Source organism: Chiloscyllium plagiosum, unplaced genomic scaffold, assembly GCF_037043375.1.
Source record: "Chiloscyllium plagiosum isolate Xiang-an unplaced genomic scaffold, Cpla_swu_hap1 HiC_scaffold_34, whole genome shotgun sequence".
In the NCBI taxonomy this organism is placed as follows: domain Eukaryota; kingdom Metazoa; phylum Chordata; class Chondrichthyes; order Orectolobiformes; family Hemiscylliidae; genus Chiloscyllium; species Chiloscyllium plagiosum.
The window spans coordinates 20,480,020-20,501,180 of NW_028270172.1; the positions used below are offsets into that span (position 1 = coordinate 20,480,020).

Sequence of the window (21,161 nt, forward strand, 5' to 3'; positions counted from 1 at the left end):
CGATGAAAACGAAACATTCTCATGTGTCTTTGAGTGAATTTTATTGGAAATTTGTTCTGAATGTAGTGGCTCTGTTGACAGGTTTGTTAAAGAAAAGCAAAAAATCAAATGAATTCCAGAATGTCTTAGTGCCTTGAACGCTATACTTACTGTCACATTGTGTTTTAGCAGCACCAAATTAGGTAAAGCAATTGAAACCGGCTGTTAACACTAGTGCCATCAGTATTGGTGCAGTGTTATTACAGGCAGGGAAGGTAGGAATTGAATAGCCAGTCAATTATTTTTTTACGAAGTTAATGCATGCTATCAGAAACATTCAATTGGTAAGTGAGACTTTGAACTTAATATTAGCTTTACAACATTTTGAAGTCTGTATATCTTGCAACTCTGTATAGACTTTGTACAGAGCATAATCGTCTCTCTTTTCTGGAAGGATCCTTTATAGGAATTTGGGACGGTTTCACTGAAATTTAATGCTGCAACCATTCACTTTAAAAAATAATTTACAAAGCAGAAAAATATTATGGCAGATACTTTATGAAGAGCAAATATGAAAGAAAACAAATGTGATCAAGATAGAGTTATGCAGAAAATGTTGTTTTTATGGAAAGTCCTTGAGTGTTTAATGTGAATGTTGTTGCTGTTAAAGTTAAATCTGCATTAGATAAATAAGTACAATGTTGAGGAAATTATGATTTGAAAATGAAAATGCCTCTTAGAGGTTTTTTTTAATGTGTGATGACTGAACTGATGATTCACAATTCCACTTTCCTATCTTATCGCCATAAACCTTTGGTTCCCTTACTGATTAAAAATCTGCCTGTCTCAGCCTTGAAGATACTGAATGACCCAACACTGACAGCCCTCTGCAGTAGAGAATTCTACAGGTTGACTACCTTCTGACTGAAAAACATTTCACTGACCCCTTGCTCTGAGGTTATGCCTTCTGATCTTAGACTTCTCCACAATGAAAAACAACCTCTTCACCTCTACCCTGTCAAACCTACTAATAATCTTTCAATAAAATCTCCTCTGATTCTTCTGAATTCCATTGACTACAAATCCAGCCTATTCAACAGGTTTTCATACGACGGTCCTTTCATTACTCTGATGAGCCTAGTTTCTTTGGACTGCCTCCAATGCCAGTCTATCTCCCGTTATACAAAGGAGCAAAGATTCTTCACAAGTTGACAACTCTTCACTATTCCAAATGAAGTCTGACTCGTGTAATGTAAAGTTTTAGCAAGCCCTATCTATTTTTTATAAAGGCAAAATACTGCAGATCTCTCCACAGATGTTGCCAGACCTGCTGGGTTTCTCCAGCATTTTTTGTTTTGGTTTCAGATGTCAGTGTACATAATTATTTGTGTCATTTTTGGCATATTATTACAATCTGAGGAAGTGAGGGAGGACTGACTGCAGATTAAAAAGAAAACAAATCTTCCTTGCCCGATGTTATGTTAATATGCTTGCCCTCCATTTGAAGTTTGAAGCTGGACATACTTTCAAATCGTCATCTGCCTATGAAGTCCACTGACATAGCCGAACCATACTGTATTCGGCCATCATGTGTTATTTTCCAATTATTTGCTCGAAAAAAATAAAGTTCTAAGTTTATTTGTAATTTTCCAAGTTCTTCTCTGGAAGCCCTTCTAAAGTCATGTAATGTCATGTTTGCAGATTAGCATTGATACAGTAAAGAACCTGGACCAGCATCTTTTTGAAACGTATATTGAACTAAAAGCAGATCCAATTGTGGGCTCTCTAGAACCTGGGATTTATGCTGGATATTTTGATTGGAAAGATTGTCTTGTACCAACAGGTATGTTGTATTCTTCTTTGATAATGCCACTGTAAAACCAACATACTTGATATTTCAGTAAAATGTCAACTGTTTGTTTTTGTGTTAATAAAGTAGTGTGGAAAAATGTTGCACAGATAATATTTAAAAAACATATTACATTTTCCCATGATTTCTGTGCTTTTCATAACACCCATTAAGGAATATGGCCTTAAAATTATGGCAGCATAGATCATATCACCATAAAGCATTTAATGGTTTATGTAAAATTTCCCTGTTGATCATTACAGAAGTTATTTCAATTTAGGCTCGTTAATTCTTTAAGAATGGTGGACTGAAAAATATCAAAATCTGTCAAGCATTCATTTACTGATAACTGTAGCAGTATTCTCAGGCTGTAAGTTCAATTCACATGCTGTGATTACTTTTGTGAAATCTAATTTAAAATGCACCTTGTAAATATATATTAACAAGAGCAAGTATATCAATTTGGTTCTTCCATTTAACATTGACCTTTTTTTTAAGGATCAACCACACAGGACAGGCTTCACAACAGCACATGCAGTATCTCCACTTCACAAGTCAAAGGGTTTAAATGCAAACATCAGTCCCGTTTCTTGCCCATAAGTTCCATTTCCTGAATCTTCACTTTCTCTTGTAAGCCTCTTTCTTCGTCAGTCTTTGAGCAAACAGCCAAAAGTGCTGATCCACAATTTATATTTTAGTGTTTCAGCTATGAGATATGCCCCTCTCTTTTGGCAAACACTTGGTGGAAAGTTTAATTTATGATTGCAACTCTCATATTCTTTAAGAAATGAGCACAAAACATAAAGTCGAGTGATCAGTGAGTCTAAGACCAGTCCCAAAGAATATCGCCATATGAATTTATTGCCTAATGCTTTGAATTTTAATATAAATTCTACGAAGATCTCTTATGATGCAGTGGTAATGACCTTACCTCTGGTTCACAAGATTCAGGTTCCCTTCTGCTTAGGGAGTGTGTTATAATATGTCCAAACTGGTTTGGCGGCACAATGGCTCAGTGGTTAGCACTGTTGCCTCTCAACGCCAGGGACCTGGGTTCGATTCCAGCCTCAGGTGACTGTGTGGAGTTTGCACATTCTCCCCGTGTCTGCGTGGGTTTCCTCTGGGTGGTCCAGTTTCCTCCCACATTCTCAAAGATGTGCAGGTTAGGTTAAATTGCCCATAGTGTTCAGGCATGTGTAGGTAGGGTGTATTAGTCTGAGGTAAATGCAAAGCAATAGGGTAATGGGAATGGATCTGGGAGCGTTACTCTTCAGACGGTCGGTGTGGACTTGTTGGGCCAAAGGGCTTGTTTCCATACTATAGAGATTCTATGACTGATTACATGTATGAATAAGTTCTACGTACCAAGCTGTCGAAGCCACATCTAATTTGGCCTGTTCTGGTTTATGCATGTGGAAAAATACAATTATTACTAAATCTCTATTCAAGAGTGTTTTAACTGTCAGATTACATTACAGTGTGGAAACAGGCCCTTCGGCACAACAAGTCCACACCGACCCACCAAAGCGCAACCCACCCATACCCCTACATTTACCCCTTACCTAACACTACGGACAATTTAGCATTGCCAATTCACCTGACCTGCACATCTTTGGACTGTGGGAGGAAACCGGAGCACCCGGAGGAAACCCACGCAGACACAGGGAGAACGTGCAAACTCCACACAGTCAGTCGCCTGAGACGGGAATTGAATCCGGGTCTCTGGTGCTGTGAGGCAGCAGTGCTAACCACTGTGTCACCGTGCCGCCCACACGGCTGTCAAAGCTGTCAAAGGATGTCACACAACATTTTGCCAGAGGGAGTTTTATTGCCTTTGATTTTGGTTAAAGCTATCTAGTGTTAGCTGTGACCCAACTGGTAAGACTCTCTTCTGTAAGTCAGAAGTTCACAAGTTCAAGTTGCACTCCAGAAATTAGCACTTCCTTAGAATCTGTACATGTGGACACAGGCCCTTTAGCCCAACAAGTCCGCACCGACCCTCCACACAGTATCCCACACAAGCCCATTCCCAATTACTCTACATTTACCCCTGACTAATGCATCTAACCTAAACATCCCTGAACACTATGGGCAATTTAGCAAGGCCAATTCACCTAACCTGCACATCTTTGGATTGTGGAAGGAAACCGGAACACCCGCAGGAAACCCACGCAGACACAGGGAGAATGTACAAACTTCACATAGACAGTTGCCTGAGACTCGAATTGAACTTGGGTCCCTGGTGCTGTGAGGCAGCAGTGCTAACCACTGAGCTATAATGCGCCCCGTTTCACTGCTGGACATTCAATTAATCAGATGACATTTTAAAGTGAGTCTCCGTTTATTAAGCTGGACATAAAGAATACCACGTCCCTGATGTTCCACCCAATATCTATTCTTCACTCAAAAGCAGAAAAAAGCTATCTGGCCGTTGGTCATTTCCATCTGTAGGAGCTTGCTGCCACATTTCCTGGATTGCAACAGGGATTTCAATCAGAAGTACTTTTCTGGCTGCAAAATGATTATGAATGGCATTATATAAATACAAGTTTTTTTTCCCTCCTATTCATTGTCTCTGTGAGACTCTTAGCTTATTTTCTTACAAGAAAATAGACAATAATGAGTCGGGAATTTGATGAATTTGCTCCTGCTCCTGGCATGTAGTTTTGTACACCTAAAGCATATTGAGAATTTGTTGATGTGCTCCATGACTTTTCCTGGTTATGTCCATCAACTGCAGTGGACTAACTGTACTCAAATTGCTGAGTATAACTTGTAATTTGTAAAGGTATCTTTTAGTCTTCTGATGGCCCTGAGCAATGGCTACAGTTGACTGGATTCAGTATGGGTTTTTTTTTCTGAAGTCATCTCTCACTGTAATTTAGAAAACACTCTGTCAAAAATTCTTGTTTTTTAAGCCTTTAAAAATTAAAAGGTTTAATGAATCAAAATTGTGTACAAGGAGAAACTAAAACTAAAGTTTTTCTTTAAAAATCCATTTATAAACTGAATATTCATCCCATCTGAATTGTTGAGAAGAGGGAATGTTTAAATCTATGATATCTACAGTGCTGTCCATATTAAATGATAGCTATCAATTTCAGTTATTTTGTTAGCAAGTAACATGAATGTGACATACTGCTTTATCAGATATGTTAAACGAACCTTTTGTTAAATGAACCTTTGCTTCCTAGAACTTGTACATTTCATTTCTGTTTGATGGCGATGGTATTTTTTTTAATGCTATCTCTGTATCAAATGTTTCTATGAATAGGATTCCACATAACTTAGGTACGTCTATTCTGAAAGAGGAAATTACTGGAATGGTGAATCAATTAGCAATGTGTGGGAGTCTATTTACTGTAATATGGTGACCATAACGGGTTATAAACAGGCACTTGTGCACATATTGGTTTTTAAGTGTCCTCTAGTGGCAGTAAATGAAAACACATTTTCAGTAAATAAAGCTGTCTGACATTTACAAATCTGCAGGACCATGGTTGAATAATAATTGGGGGATTTTCATAACATCTTGCTGTTTGTAGTGATTATTAGTTTATGATTTTGTTTTCTGTCACTTTCGCTGTTTTGTATATTTGGCTCATGAGGTTCCTTAAAAATGTGTTTATTTAACAATACTATTCAGTCTTACAGGGCTTCAAGCAATGAATATCCTTTCTCATGTTCTTGCAGAAATTGTATAGATGCCCTGATTAAGGCATAAGTACCTGACTAGTGGAAATATTCTTCTGTGTTGCACTAGAGCAGTGACCTTTCATAAAAACATAGAAAATTTATGCAACTGAGGAGGCTATACAACTCAACGTATTGCCAGCTGAGAGAATTACTTTGCTTAAACCCACGTTCCAGCTCATGGTTCCTAGCTTAGTTATAGTGTTGTATACATATGTTTAAATCAACTTTTCAGATGCAATGTGGATTTCTGACTTTACCGTTCATTTGAGCCGATCACACCATACCTTTGCAACTCTCTTGATGGAAAAAAACATTGTGCTTCCTTCCAGCTTTACTGGCAATCTTTTTGAATCTGTACCCCTTTGCCAGTAACCTCTCTCAAGAGAAAAGGCTTCTTGTGTAGGCCTTTTAATTCTGCGCTTCAGAAAATATTCTCAAAATTTTCTCCATTCTCAAGAAAAACTCTTTCCTCATGACTAAAATTCTCCAGTCCCAGCAACATCTTCTAAATTTGCTATGTACCTCTGCATTATAATCACATTCTTCCTGTGATGCAGTGAACAAAATCTTACTGAATACTTTAGCTGTGGCCTTATTAGAGTGTGCATTTCAAGTACAACCTCCCTGATGTTACATTTTGCACCTTGGTTTATAAAGGAAAGTATCCTATTTGCTTTGTTAACCATCTTTTCTTTGTTATCTTTAAGAATTTGTGGGCAAACACTCCTGTACCTTTGGTTCTCAGCCCCCTGCTCAGAGGTTGTAATAACATTTGAGCAGATTGATAAGAAAAATACCCAATTTTGGTTCTCTGCATTTCTCAGTATCCTACTATATATCGTGTACTCTTTTGCTGTGTTTATCCTCCCAGTGCATTACATCACACTACTTTAGATTGAATTCCATTTACCAATTGTCAGTCCACTTAGTCCATTTCTATTCCCTGCAGCCTAAAACATTTCTTCTCCACTGACAACTACTACAATTAGTTTTTGAATAATCATCAAACTTCTTGATCATTCCTTTTGTGTTTAAATTTAAATAATTGAAATAGGCCACGAGAGGTGACGGACTTGGCACAGAACTCTGTGGAGATCCATTGTCGGCAGCCTTCCAGTCATTAAAACACCCATCTATAATTATGCTTTGCTTCCTGCGACTCAGCCTAATTTGGAATAACACTTTCCCGTGCATGCCAGGAGCGTTCATTTTCTGACCTGACTGCCATATGGGACCTTGTGAAAAGACTTGCTAACTCCATGTGGATTATGTCAGATGTGATATCCTCATTGACTCTCCTAGTTACCAACTCAAAAAAAATTCTACGAAGTTAGTCATGCGTGACTTTCCTGTAAAATCATGCATTCTGACTGCCTTTGATTCATTAATGTTTCTCTGACTGATGATTTGCTCTATCCTAAGATTTTTTTTTCCCAAATACTTGCTCACCAACAACTCTTCACAATTCCTCCTCATAACTAAATTCCCTCATTTTTAATTTTTGCCTGCTGAACTCACTTGACTCTTTTCAGGTTCAGAGAACAGGGTTTAAAAATCATTCTGCATTTCTTAATTATTCCTGAAGATGTTTTACAGTCTTTTTTTTAAAAAGAATTTGTAAAGTTCACAGTATAGATATTCATCATTCTCAACTTGGCTGTCAAAATATACCTGGCTCCCTGAGTCCTGTTGTTGCACATGAGAAGTTGCACATTTGAGATGATACCCAAAGTTTTGATATCCCCAGACCCCACTCTTTCAATTTTCTCCCTTAATCCAACACTGATGTCAACAAATATATCTAATTATTTGCCATATATAAAAAAAATTGGGTAGAAATTGTTGGGAAGTATGCCCTTCATATTCGTGAAACAGAAAATCACTTTCTGCAGTGAAAGAAATGCACCACAAGTTCTAATTCCTTTGCAAATTACTTCACAGATTGGCATCAATGTATTTGGCATTGCCAGACAAAATAAAGGCTCTTTCTCACCATGAGGCTCCCCATTGTGAAACTGCTAGACACATCATAATATTTAAACTTTACTTTCATAGCCAGTTCATAACAATTTTGCTTTAGAGAACACTGTTAATGATGTAATTTATGGCACTGACTTGATGCCGAACCGCAGAGGCCTAGTAAATGACCCATTACCCTATGGAGTGGTTAATTGTTGCTCGTTTAACTTTTAACTGCCTTGACCGTTTTCTATCAGCCTCAGCTATTATCAGGTAACAATAATTTTCCAGGCACAAAGCTGTGATTTGGTTCATAGCAAACAAATCATTTGCAATCAGTGAATATAATAAAGATTTACAGAAAGCAAATCAAAACTTAAGAACCTTAGTGTCTAATTTATGTAAACATCAGATGTGAAATTCTAAAACAGAATTTCCTTTAACTTCTTTGTAGATGCTTCTCTAGCTATTATTTCAAGGACGTAAAAATCTTTCAGATTTATATTAAAGTTTCGCCATCGTTAGTCATGATTAATGAGCATTTTGTTTTAAATAAGGTTCATTAAATCTTCGTCATGCTCTGCTTAATTGTTAAACATCTGCTCTCAAATATGATTGCTAACTAAATGAATGTTTTTAACAAAACTATTACCACAGAATAAAACCAGTTACAGATCTTGGCTCCTAAACTTTGATGATGAAATTATATTTTTGCATTTGCATTTTTAAGAAAAACATCAATTCCCATAATCAGTATTGAGACTTTGAATATTTGAGTATTGAGACCATAAAAATCTTTTACCGAAATGCTTAATATATCAATAAGCATGAATTTGAAACTTATTTTGTCTACAGTTCAACAAACTTACAAAATAGAGGAACAGAGCTTTAAAAAATAATAAATTTGAACATTCTCATGATTTCAATCTGAAAGTGAATTTCACCATGTATGTGCACAATAATTTATATTGGGGTGAAGAAATCAAGAAGCTTTTTTTTTACTAATTACAGTGCAACTTCAGTTATCGGAACACTAATTATCCGAATTTCAGATTATCCGAACAAGATCTCAAGGCCCGATGCTTAGGTAAACTGTTATCCAAACATTTGATTATCCAAACATTCGATTATCCAAACACAATTCTCCCTGCCCGTGGTGTTCGGATAATCAAGGTTGCCCTGTATTAGGTTCATTTATACCATTGTTGGGCTAATTGAAGGGAACAGATACAAGCATTATCAGGCTTATTGAGGATTATGTTCAGTTAAAGGATGTAACTGTACAAATGGAACAACATTCAACATTAGCTTTAATAAAACATAGTTTGGGTTCATCCAATTTTACCAAACTGATCTTTAGATTGTCAGTTTTATTTAATTTCTCTTTTTCTTCTCTTGTCACACAAAGTCAACATCATAATGAAGAATACATCAAGAAGATTATAATTCAAGAACAGGATTACAAGAACATTTTTTACATTTGGAATAAGATCTGTTTAATTTGCGTAGACAAATAGGAAAGGTACAGACCTGGAAAATATTGAGCAAATCACCAATACTTCTCCATAGCCCACTTACTCAAATATCAACCAATTCTCCCTTAAGTATTTCTATACTGTCTACTTCTTTGGACAGTCCATTCCACAAAAAAAAAGTCTCTTGCCTGTTTCTATGGCTCTCTCTGCTAAACTTTGAATCCATGGGCTCCAGATTACAAAGGCAAGTGCTTCTGCCTACTGTGGCCCTAAAGAAGCCTATAATAAATATAAATTTTTATGTGTTGTGAAAGCAATAGTTAGAGCACTTGTAAAGAAAGAAGCAGATTGTTTGTTTTTTTTTTAACAGAACAGTCTTTCATGAAAGACCACAATAATTTCAAGTGCTGGAACACATCCTACAATCTGCAAATTGTCAGTATCTTTTGCCATGGTTCTGAATAGCTACTGTTGTATATTCTCATTGTAGCATCATATGAGGTTTACTACTCATGACTTTTTCTTATGTCACAATACATAATATTACTGGTCCTCATTAGTCTGTGACTGCAGACGAAAAGCCCATTGTGTAACCTTAGCAGATTGTTAAAGAACATAGTTAAGCAGAGTGCTTAGTAATAGATAATTTCAATCTGTTATATTTTACACTTGACTTACATTTTGAAAAGAAAAAGTTTAATTCTCTAATAGTTAGTAATTTGTGACACAGGTATGTATTTGCTGCATCAGCATTTAACTTTCTCCAAGAGAAAGCCAGTCCAAAAATATAAAATAAAAGCTGCAGACAAAATGAACTTACCATATCTATTTTGCACTGTTGCTTGTTATTTCAAGCTGCATATTTTCCATGTACTTCATATCCCTTTAAATCAAGACTTCCACAAAAGAATGTTTGTCTAAGAGGAAGTATGCTGATTTCACTAGTCCAACATAACCTTTAGCAATTAGATGATTTCCACCATATATGTGTAATACTTCATGGAGTTGCGCAATTAAATGTAGCTAGGTGGAAAATCCATGAGGAAATTTATTTATGATCTGCTTGCCTGCTTGATTCTATGGTAACTCAATCTTACTTTACACGATACAAGTGGTTAGGAGCCTGAAAAGCATCATTCTTATATGAATGTTCCTTACTGATATGATTAGTTTTACTACTGTCTTGTAGTCTTATGGCTCTTTTGTGACTGCTAACAGTATTAATACAACATGACACATTCTCCTGAAAATTCCCTCACTGTTGGGAACATTGGGTGGTGGTATATTGTCATTTAAAACATTCTCTAAAGGGATGAGTAATCATTGATTAAATGGAGATTCCCCACCACAGGTTCTCCCATACCAGGAGGTTTAGCCTCATTTGCTTAAGTGTTTTAGTTTTAAAAATAGAAATTTAAAAACTTGCAATATTATAAAACATTGCTTAGGCCACAGTTCAGGATGTAATTGCATTGGAAAGGATTCAGAGGATGCTACCTGGGATGAAAAGTCTGAGTTCTGAGAGGAGACTGGATTCGCGGATTTCTTTTTGGATTTGTTTTCCTTGGGCCAGAGAAGGAAAGGGGTAATCTGATTGAGGTATGCAAAATCATAAGAAGCATAGGCAAAATGACTTGTGAGAATCTTTTCCCTGTTGCAAATGTCGCTAAAACCAGAAGGCACACGTTTTAAAGTGAGGTAAGTGGTTTAGAGAAGATCTAATGGCAAAGTTTCTTCATTCACAGGTGGTAGAAATATGAAATGTGCTGACTGAGCAGGTAGTGGAGGGAAGTACTCTTGCAACACTTAATTATCTCGATGTGTACTAAAATGCCAGGGCATAGAATGGTAGGCCATGGACCAAGCGCAAGTAAGTGCAAATAGTGTAGTTTGGTGTCTGTTAGATAGCATAAACATGGTGGGCAAATGGCCCGTTTCTATGCTATATGAATCTATAACTTTATGACTATGAAAAGATTATAAGTACCCTGAAATGTTGGAAATTAATATCTGAACAGAATGTGATATGAGTTTGTCTTAGCCTGTTTGAAGGCCCATAATTAGTGCTAAATGATGCCATGCATAAAATGAACACGACCAGTGCCATTTGGGACTCCATAAACAGTTTGTAATTTGGTACTGTGGAACTTTAGCCCATCTGGACCAGATCTCCCAGGTCTGATTGCACAAGCACTGATAGCTTCTTAACCTGGTTAACTTTGCAGCAGTCTGGATCCTGAACAAGATAGCGCTGAGCAGGACAGATTGGAGACAAAATTTTTCTTTTGTGAGTCAAGAGATGCAGTTTGTATCAAAACCAATCAAACTAATTACCTTGATATTAAAACAAGAAGTAAAACACTTAAAAATATTCCATTATTTTCTTTGCAAGAAAAAAATCAATGTTGCAAATGTGTGTATTTTATTAACAATTGTTTATTTTGCAACCTATCAACCCATCGTTGGCAAAATTAGTTCAGAAATAATACTTTAAGGATTTCTAGAAGGCACCTTCCTAATTAGAACATTAAATGTTGTTATAAAGATTAAATTGTGTTGCATAAGAACACTCACTGCATACTTCTGGTTTCACAACTGTTTATTTCTTCCTGTATGCTGCAGTTCTTTACTTGCTATCATTTATGTATCACTGCTAAATTAAGCAAATGAACTGGATTTTGAGGAAGGAAAATGCTTAGGTTCTGTAAGAGTTTTAAATGGTATGATATGTCCCATGTGCTTTAATTGTCCCCCTTACCAGAGTCCTTTGTTTGCAAGCTCTTTTGTCAAATGGTGAGGTATTTTTCAATTGCTTGTATGGGTGAAAGTGACCATTTATTCAATGGTATTTGTCATTGTAATAATCTGTGAAATGGCAACAGCTCGCAGTCACTAAAAACTGTCATTTGACTGACAATTGCCTTAAATATATAGCTGCATATTGTGAGACTTTCAGTGTTGTGTTCCAGAACACATTCTATGTTTAGCATTAGTCCTGCGCACTTGGAGCATTTAATTAACATACCAATTTACTAGTAATCTGTTGAATTAGATATGGTCCCAAAAGTGCCAACAATAATCTTAAAAGGAATTTATCATTGCAACTGCTGTGCAGGGATTCATCCAAATTATGTATATTCCCAGGCTCTGTTCTTCTTCCACATCATGATATTACAAGGTCATTGATAAGTGATCGTTTTCTTTTATTGCCAGTACTCCCTAAAGAATGATTACTCAGTAGTGTCAATATTCTTGTCTCTCTGTCAGGTGATAGTTGGTTCAAGAACCCCCTTTTGCAGATTTCACACAATTTTGACAAAGCACTTATGAGAGAGCAGTGCGTTATCAGGAGTTCCATCAAACTGAGGGCCCTAGTTCATACTCAGAAAATCCCAATACAATTCAAAGAAGGGAAGAATTCAGCTAGTATCTTAACCACTCTACTTCCTTGAACACCTCTCACAAAAGATTATCTGCTGAGTCATTCAATCTAGTATCTATGGGACATTATTATGTGCAAATTGAGTGTTTTATTCATCTATGTATTGCCAATGACTGCATTTAAATAGTACTCCATTAGAGCATCTTCAGTGTACAAATATGTTATATAAATTGCTCTTTCTGCTTGAAAAAGGACAATGGGCAAAATTAGTGTAGTACTTTCTAGGTTATGAAGATCTGTTCACTAAGTCAAACTGAGGAAATTTGACTGTGATATTGCCAACCCTCCCTTTGCAGCTGCAGTTCGTGGAAATGTATTGAGAAGCTATTTGCTTCCGGATTCAGTACAGGATAAAGCTGTTAATACCAATGCACTGAGATGAGAATAAACGGCATGCTTCAACAAAGCACAGCCTGAGTTTGGCTGACTGTCTTCCATCAGATTAAACAGGCAGGAGGCTGAAAGAACACAGCAAACCAGGCAGCATCATGAACTCGATGTTTCAGGTGTAACCCTTCTTCAGGACTGGGGCTGGGTGTGGGGGAGTTTGCTGACAAAGGGGTAGCGGGGACAGGGCAGTGAAGTAGGGATAGGTGAAGAGAGGTAGAGAGTACGACCTGGTTGATCAATGGGAGGAATGAATCTGGTTGGTGGCAGGGAGCAATGGAAGGGAAGGGGAGGGGCTGGGAAGGGAGTCAGGGGATGGGGAGGGAAGTTATTTGAAATTGGAGAACTCAATGTTAAGTTCTCTGGGCTGTAGGCTGACCAGGCAGAAAATGAGGTGTTCCTCCAATTTGCGCTGTGGTTCGCTTTGGCAGTGGAGGAAGCCAAGAATAGTCATGTTGGAAAGGGAGTGGGGAAGGGGAATTGAAATGGGCGGTGACTGGGAGGTTCAGTCGGACCCTGCCCATCTGGCTGCGATGCTTGGTGAATGGTCCCCCCAAATTTATGTTCAGTTTCCTGATGTAGAGAAGACCACACCGGGAGCACCTGATGCAGTAAACTAGGTTGGAAAAGTGGCAGATGAACCTCTGTCTCACCTGGAAAGACTGTTTGGGGACCTGGATGGAGGTGAAGCTGGCAGATTTTGCATCTTATCCGGTTGCAGGGGAAGATACCTGGAGTTTTGGGGGGGGTTTAGTGGGGACAGTGGTGCAAACCAAGGACTGTTGAAGGGAATGCTCCTTGCGGAAGGCAGAGATAGGTAATATGGGGAAGATATTCTTGGTGGTGGGGTCTAGTTGGAATTGGCGAAAGTGTTTAAGGATGATGCATTGGATGCGGAGACTGGTGGGGTAGGAGGTGAGGACAAGGGGGACTCTGTCTTTATTGCCTTGGGGGATGGTTGAAAGCAGTGGAATGGGGAATGGAGTTGGTGCAATGGAGGACTCTTTGGAGGAAGGGGAGCAGGTGGGAAAGCACATTGTTCAAAATAGGTGGACATCTGGGATGCTCGCGAGTGGAATGTCTCCCCGTCTGAGCAGATGCAGTGGAGGTGGAGAAATTGGGAGAATGGGGTGGGGTTCTTGCAAGATATTAGTTGGTAGGAGGTGTAGTCCAGGTAGTTATGGGTGTCTGTAGGTTTGTAGTAAACGTCTGTCTGGAGACTGTCTCCAGAGATGGAAATGGTGAAGTCAAAAAAAGGCAGGGAGGTGTCCAAGATGGACCAAATGAATTTGAGGCCAGGATGGAAGTTGTGGGCAAAGTTGATGAACTGCTCCAGTTCAGCCTGGGTGCAGTACACTGCGCCGATGCAGTCATTGATGTAATGGCGGAAGAGTTGGGGCCTGTGTAGGTAATGACGAGGGATTGTTCAATATAGTCAACAGAGACAGGTGTAGCCAAGGCCCATCTGGGTGTCCATGGCCATCCCCTTGATTTGGAGGAAATAGGAAGAGTTAAAGGAAGGGTTATTGAGGGTGAGGGCCAGTTCGGTGAGGCGGATGTGGGTATTGGTGGAGGGGGACTGGATGGGTCTATTGGAGAGGAAGAAGCGGAGGGCCTGGAGGCTGCCCTTGTGGGGTATGAACGTCTATAACGACTGCATGTCCATTCCAGCATCTGCAGTTTTTTTTGTCTCTTCCACCAGATTAATCCAGTAACAGACTAATTGTTAGTCATCATACAGATTTTCGTCAAGGTAAATGATTGCTAATGGTAAAACCTCTGTTACATCCCATTATGGGACCCTTTTTCTTAATCCAAAAGATTTGTGTGCATTATCCATAGAAATTTTTTTTTCCATTACTTCTGCTATTGAACTTTTGTCTTTTGTGTGAGGAAGTTCAAGCCCAAAGTTAAGCATCAACTAAACCACAGTTCAGGATACTGCATGGGAAATTCTTGATTTCCAATTTCAACTCTAGCACCCTTCTTAGTACATTATAAAGCCCAGGGAAGTCTGGAAGTAACCACCTTGAATTTGCCAAAGACTAGTTTCTTGTTACCTCTCAATTGATAAGAGAAGGGATTTTCCATTTTTCTATGTGCTATTGAAAAGATTTCAGATTGGCTGACATCCTTATCCTATCCCTTTTTAAATAATGAAGCAAGATTCTAAGAACTCACCTTCTAGATTATATGTGATCCTTTTAAGATGATACTTGAATGTTGATTAAATCTGGTTTATTTTACACCCTGAGTACAAATCTAGGCAACACATATTTCAAACGTTTTCCTTCAGTGTGTTGACTGCAGCAGATTTTCAGCATAAATACTTAGTAATGTGTGAGTTAATTCCTTCAAAAAATAATTGGATGCATTCAAAAATGGAGAGGAAGAACTCTGCGCAGACATTTCAAATACTCATTGCACTGACTTCTATGCTTCTGACATCAGGAAGTGGAAAGCAACTTGCCAGGCATGTATAATATAGAAACAGAATATGCTGGGGCAGCTCAGCAGTTCTGAGGGCATCTGTGGCAATAGAGCAGTTAACATTTCAAATCTAATATGACTCTTCTTCAGAACTGGCTCATGTTAGAGTTAGTTTGATTTTCAGAGTTAAATATCACACAACACCAGGTTATAATCCAACAGATTTAATTGGAAGCACACTTGCTTTCGGAGCTTCGCTCCTTCATCAGGTGATAGTCATCAGATGATCACCTGATGAAGGAGCAACGCTCCGAAAGCTAATGTGCTTCCAATTAAACCTGTTGGACTATAACCTGGTGTTGTGTGATTTTTAACTTTGTACACCCCAGTCCAACACCGGCATCTCCAAATCATTGATGTTCAGAATACTTGATTACTTCTAGGACTTAATGCAAATGTCTTCCAAACGTTTCTATAAGATGCCAAATAAAGGTGGGGGTAGAGTGTGGGTAAAGAAACCATCCTGGGTTAATTTTAGTTGAATTTTGGAAGCATTAAACTTTATGGTTTGAATGACCAAAAGGCATTTCCTAATTTTACATTTGGTGATGCTCCAGATTGTTTAGTTCAGTTGAACAGCACTATTTGCAACATCTTCAGATTTTGAGCAAGGTTTCTTTTCCATCAAGGATCCATAGTGCATTGGCCTAGATATTTCAACAACATATAGTCGCTGGAGCAACGCAAATAGAAATTATGCATCAAGACCATGCAGAATTGTTGATGCAGCAGACTTTATGCGAATTGTCTAAAAAGTTAAAGATTCTGACTGGCAGCTCATTGTTTCTTGAGTATTTGGAAAGAATCCATTAAAGGCAAAGAATTTGGAGAATTCCATTAATTTAATAATTACCCAAGAAAATTTAAAGGATTGGAAAATGTAGATCAACTGGGCAACAATAAAACTGATTTCCTTCCAATACCCAACTCGTCACTCATCATAACCCCCAAGTACATCTCCCTTCCGCATTTGCATTCCCCCAAATAGACAACCACCATCATCTTCTGCCCAGCCAACTCCAAAATCAGCCTTCCCTTGCCCCAAAATGATTCCCCACACACGTGCACACACTTGTTGTCAAACCTGACATCCCCCTACTCGACCAACGCCTCCACTATGCCAGCCCTCCTCTCCCCATTGGAATTGATATCATCCTACTCCCCCATTGCACAAAATGACCCCCCCAGCCCCAGCAAATTCAGACCTGACAACTCTTTTAATTCGCTCATCTGTTCTGCTGCCAAACCTAACAACCCACCAACCCTACCCACTCCATCGCTTACCTGACACCCAATACACCCAACCCTCTTCACCAACTGTTATCCAAACCCCACACTTAGCTGCATATGCACCTTTTAACTGTCAAAATGGCTGGCTGAACTGATGTACTGAACTGATGTACTGAACTGTGGCTTCTACTTCTGTGAAACATCTGACTGTGATTGCTTCTGCTAGAAAGATTTGGGTCATTAAGTTGGACTCCGGTGCATGTTGTCAGAAATTAGATTTGTTACCAGTATCAGGAAAGATTGCTGTGAAAAAATCTAGCAAAGAGCAAATACTTCTCTACCTCCTGCTCCACTCTGATGAACCCTTAGCTTATTTAAGAACCCAGAAGCGAGATTGAAAATTATCCTCCCTGACAAGTGCACCACATCAGAAAGGAGAATTGTACAAGTGAAAATTGTGAGGATCCTTCTTTAACTGTCTTTGCTATTTTAGTGTGATAAGTTCATTAAGTGAGTCTGATGTTATGAAAGTTGAAACCAAATGCTGGAGTACGGTATTGTCTAGAGAGCTTATAGAATATTATCTACAGGACAGAATGAAAAATACTGATTTGAAGTGAGGTTTGTGGTCTAAAAAAACTCAATACTTGGAAGTCCATATTCTGTACATTTTATCTCTTTTTCAGAAGGTACTGTTATGAAGCCATGTTTTATATTAAAAAAAAACATGAATTTACTAATTGAAAACCGCAAATTGAATTTTTAGAAAGCTTCAAACCACATCCCAGTGACTTTAAAACACAGTCAAAGATGGCTTCGTATTTGCATCACTGTACCTTTTTAAACAACTTCAACATTGATCCAGAAGGACCACTGGGTTCAACCTGGAGCAAATGTTATGGACCAGACTAAAATCCCCTCTAAATTTATGAAGAAAATAGCCTGGACCCTAATGTTGTCTTATTTTAAAGGTAGATGTAAGGTGTTGCGTTCCAAATGCAATTTGATTGGTCAAACTCTCAGGCTTGAAGCAAAACACACTTTATTCATGCACTATAAAATATAGACAAAATAAAAATAAAATAACTGGTTTAGTTGTAACTCTATTGAAATATTTAAGAAAATTTAAAAAAAAACTGTTCATTAACTTCCATTACAGTAAAAAGGCAAATTTACTAAAATAATGTCTCTCATGCAATTCCAGCAGCAGGCAGAGGACCCCAGATTTTTGCTGTCATAGAGAGAGCAATAAGAGCTTCCACATCCAGCTTCAAGACCTCAGTAACTGCTGAAAACTAAAACATAAATTCCTGGTTCTGTAGGAGCTTGACACCACCCATTCAGGCTGCTTCTAATGTTCCAACTTTTAAACAGAAAAGGCCAGGGTCTCTCCAGACATTTCCTCTGTTGGCTTTGACTGGACAGCTGTGCACCTCTGTCTCAAACTTTCTTCATTTTAGAAAAAATGACAAAGCACACCTCTTAAAAGTTTACGGCATGGTGGCTCAGTGGTTAGCACTGCTGCTTCACAGCACCAGGATCCCAGGTTCACTTCCAGCCTCATGCGACTGTCTGTGTGGAGTTTGCACATTCTCCCCGTATCTGTGTGGGTTTCCTCCCACAGTCCAAAATGTGCAGGTCAGGTGAATTGGCCATGACTAAATTGCCTGTAGTGTTAGGTGTATCAGTCAGAGGGAAATGGATCTGGGTGGGTTACTCTTTGGAGGTTTGATGTGGACTGGTTGGGCCAAAGACCTGTTTCCACACTGTAGGGAATCTAGTCTAATCTAAAGCCATAGTATTGTCACACCAGCCAAGTCACTAATCTTCAAGAACTGAATTGTGCTTTAACTTTAACTGGGCTTTAAATTGCTTATTCTGTTCTGTATTGTGTAATTTACTTGTGAGAGTATGAACTTCACGTATGCATGTATGTGAAAGGCTGTTTCCATTGATTTTCTTACGTAGAGTCAAATGCAATAAAAAAAATTCTTTTTCAAAAATGCAAGAAAATCTATACGTGTATTTACATAGTCACAAACAAAAACAGTTGAATTGGCAAGCTTGTCCTTTCTGAAAAAGCTTACTTCAAATGAGGGTGGGAGAAGAGTGGAACTGTTCTACCCCTCCTCACCTGCATATAACTGATACATTTTTAGACAGTTATCCAGAGACATTCATCAAAGAAGAGCCCAGAATGAATGCCAACCAAAGATACAATCCTTGAGGACTTCATTCCCTTTTTATCAATAATTCTCAATTCCTAAATACCATACAGGTGGCACGGTGGCACAGTGGTTAGCACTGCTGCATCACAGCGCCAGAGACCCGGGTTCAATTCCCGCCTTAGGCGACTGACTGTGTGGAGTTTGCACATTCTCCCTGTGTCTGCGTGGGTTTCCTCCGGGTGCTCCGGTTTCCTCCCACAGTCCAAAAATGTGCAGGTCAAGTGAATTGGCCATGCTAAATTGTCCGTAGTGTTAGGTGCAGGGGTAAATGTAGGGGAATGGGTCTGGGTGGGTTGCGCTTTGGCGGGTCGGTGTGGACTTGTTGAGCCGAAGGGCCTGTTTCCACACTGTAAGTAATCTAGCACCAGGAACCCCAGTTCAATTCTAGCTTCAGGCGAATGCCTGTGTGGAGTTTGCACATTCTCCACTATGTGGGTTTCCTCCGTGCTCCAGTCTTCTCTCAGTTCACCAGATGTACAGGTTAGGTTGGTTGGTCATGCTAAATTGCTCATGTGTCAGTTAGGTGAATTAGCCATAGGAAATGCAGAGTTGCAGGAATAGGGTGGTCTGGGTGGGATGCTCTTCGGACAGTTGGTGTGGACTTGTTAGGCTGAATGGTCTATTTCCACACTGTAGGTATTCTATTCTATTCTAAGTGTTTAATATGGCTTTTAGCACTAACTAATTGGATCTATGAGTTCTTGAACTCAGCACACAAAAATGTTGGTTATCTATTAATTTATTGCTTTTGCTGTGAGTAACAGAAAAGGTATCTTTCTCACCAATCTGCAATACATCGCAAATTTTGTAAGGAGTTAATTTCATGTTTTCGATTGATATTTGAGTGAAGTTTCCAGGGCCAAAATATGTCTTGACTTTTGTAAGAGATAATATTTTGGTGGTATTTCTGCTTGCAATTAGCATGGACTTTCCAAAAGACAGAAATCAACAATAATTACCCTGTAATATGGCTACACAGCCAGAAAATGCCAACTGCTACTTGTTGTGCATAATCATTCCAGAGTCTAACTCAACGACAGAAACTGAGGGACAAGTTGCTGGCTCATGGGAGGAGTAGGTCAAGGATTAAAAAATTGAAGAATTTTTAAAGCTGTTGAGTGATGGGGAGGGAGAAAGAGTACCTAATGGAGAGCTTGGAGTGGGATTGTCATAGAGACATACAGCACCGAAACTGACCCTTCTGCCCAACTCATCCATGCCGACCAGATATCCTAACCTAATCTACTCCCATTTGCCAGCACTTGAACCATATCCTTCTCAACCCTTCCTATTCATATATCCATCCAGATACCTTTTAAATGTTGTAATTGTACCAGCCTCCACCACTTCCTCTGGCAGTTCATTCCATACACGCACCACCCTCTGCGTGAAAAAGCTGCCCCGTGGGTCCCTTTTAAATCTTTCCCTCCTCACCCTAAACCTACGTTTTCCAGTTCTGGACTCCCCCACCCCAGGGAAAAGACCTTGCCTATTTACCTTATCCAAGTCTCGAATGATTTTATAAATGTCTATCAGGTCACCCCTCAGCCTGTGACACTCCAGGGAAAACAGCCCAGCCTATTCAGCCTCTCCCTACAGCTCAAACCCTCCAACCCTGGCAACATCCTTGTGCAAGCAATTAAGATTTTGACATGGCCAAACCCATGCTGAAAATATTTCTGTCATTGCTATAGCTGGACTAAGAATGTGTATGGAGACAGCTATAGTTGCAAATGGATTTTTTTTAGTAGTTTTGCTGGATTTTGGACTTATGGTCTGCCTTTAGATCAGTATATGCAATATTTATGATAAATTATTTTCAGTGGAATTAGCAGAATAAAATAATAATGAACCCATTCATCATAAAGTGGCTTATCCTGTTAAATTATTTTAAGTAGTTCATTGGGAATTTGATTACTGTTGTGTAAGTAAACATGATGCTACCTCCAAAATCTGTACCAGCACCTAGAATGACATATGGTCTATCAAGATGGCCTATTTTTGGTGTTGCAAATTGTGGAAGGAATGCTGCCCCAAGTGCTGTAAGTGCTTCCTACCCTTTGAAACATGCCATGGAACATTTCATTAACTGGCTGTGTTTGCAGATAGACCAGGTCTCTGTTTAACATTTTGTCACAAAGTTTGCATCTCTGATGATGGGCTAGTCACTCAGTATACTAACATACCTACTTATCATTTTCAAGTCATAGAGTGTGAGACTTTAGCAAATGATTTTCCAACTCCAAAACAGGAGTGCTACAAATTCTGATTTGATTCCCCCAAAGTATTCCTTTAACTTGCCAGAAAACAAATAATTTTATTTCAAGTAGTAACTTGATAGATGTTGAGTATTGCAGTTTAAGCAAAATGACCTTGGCGGATTCTTTTCATCTTACATTCATCAGAACTCATCCATTTGCAAGAAT

At 38.8% G+C, this 21,161-nt stretch overlaps 1 protein-coding gene across 5 annotated transcripts in view; it reads left to right on the top strand.

The window, feature by feature from the left end:
• Positions 1-21,161, top strand: part of exoc2 (exocyst complex component 2) — a 321,249-nt gene that overhangs the window by 265,721 nt on the left and 34,367 nt on the right. For all 5 annotated transcript variants that reach the window (XM_043719385.2, XM_043719383.2, XM_087978539.1 and 2 more), the window contains one exon: positions 1,681-1,822. In XM_043719385.2, coding sequence (XP_043575320.2) covers positions 1,681-1,822 — 142 coding nt within the window. The remainder of the gene's footprint in view (positions 1-1,680; positions 1,823-21,161) is intronic.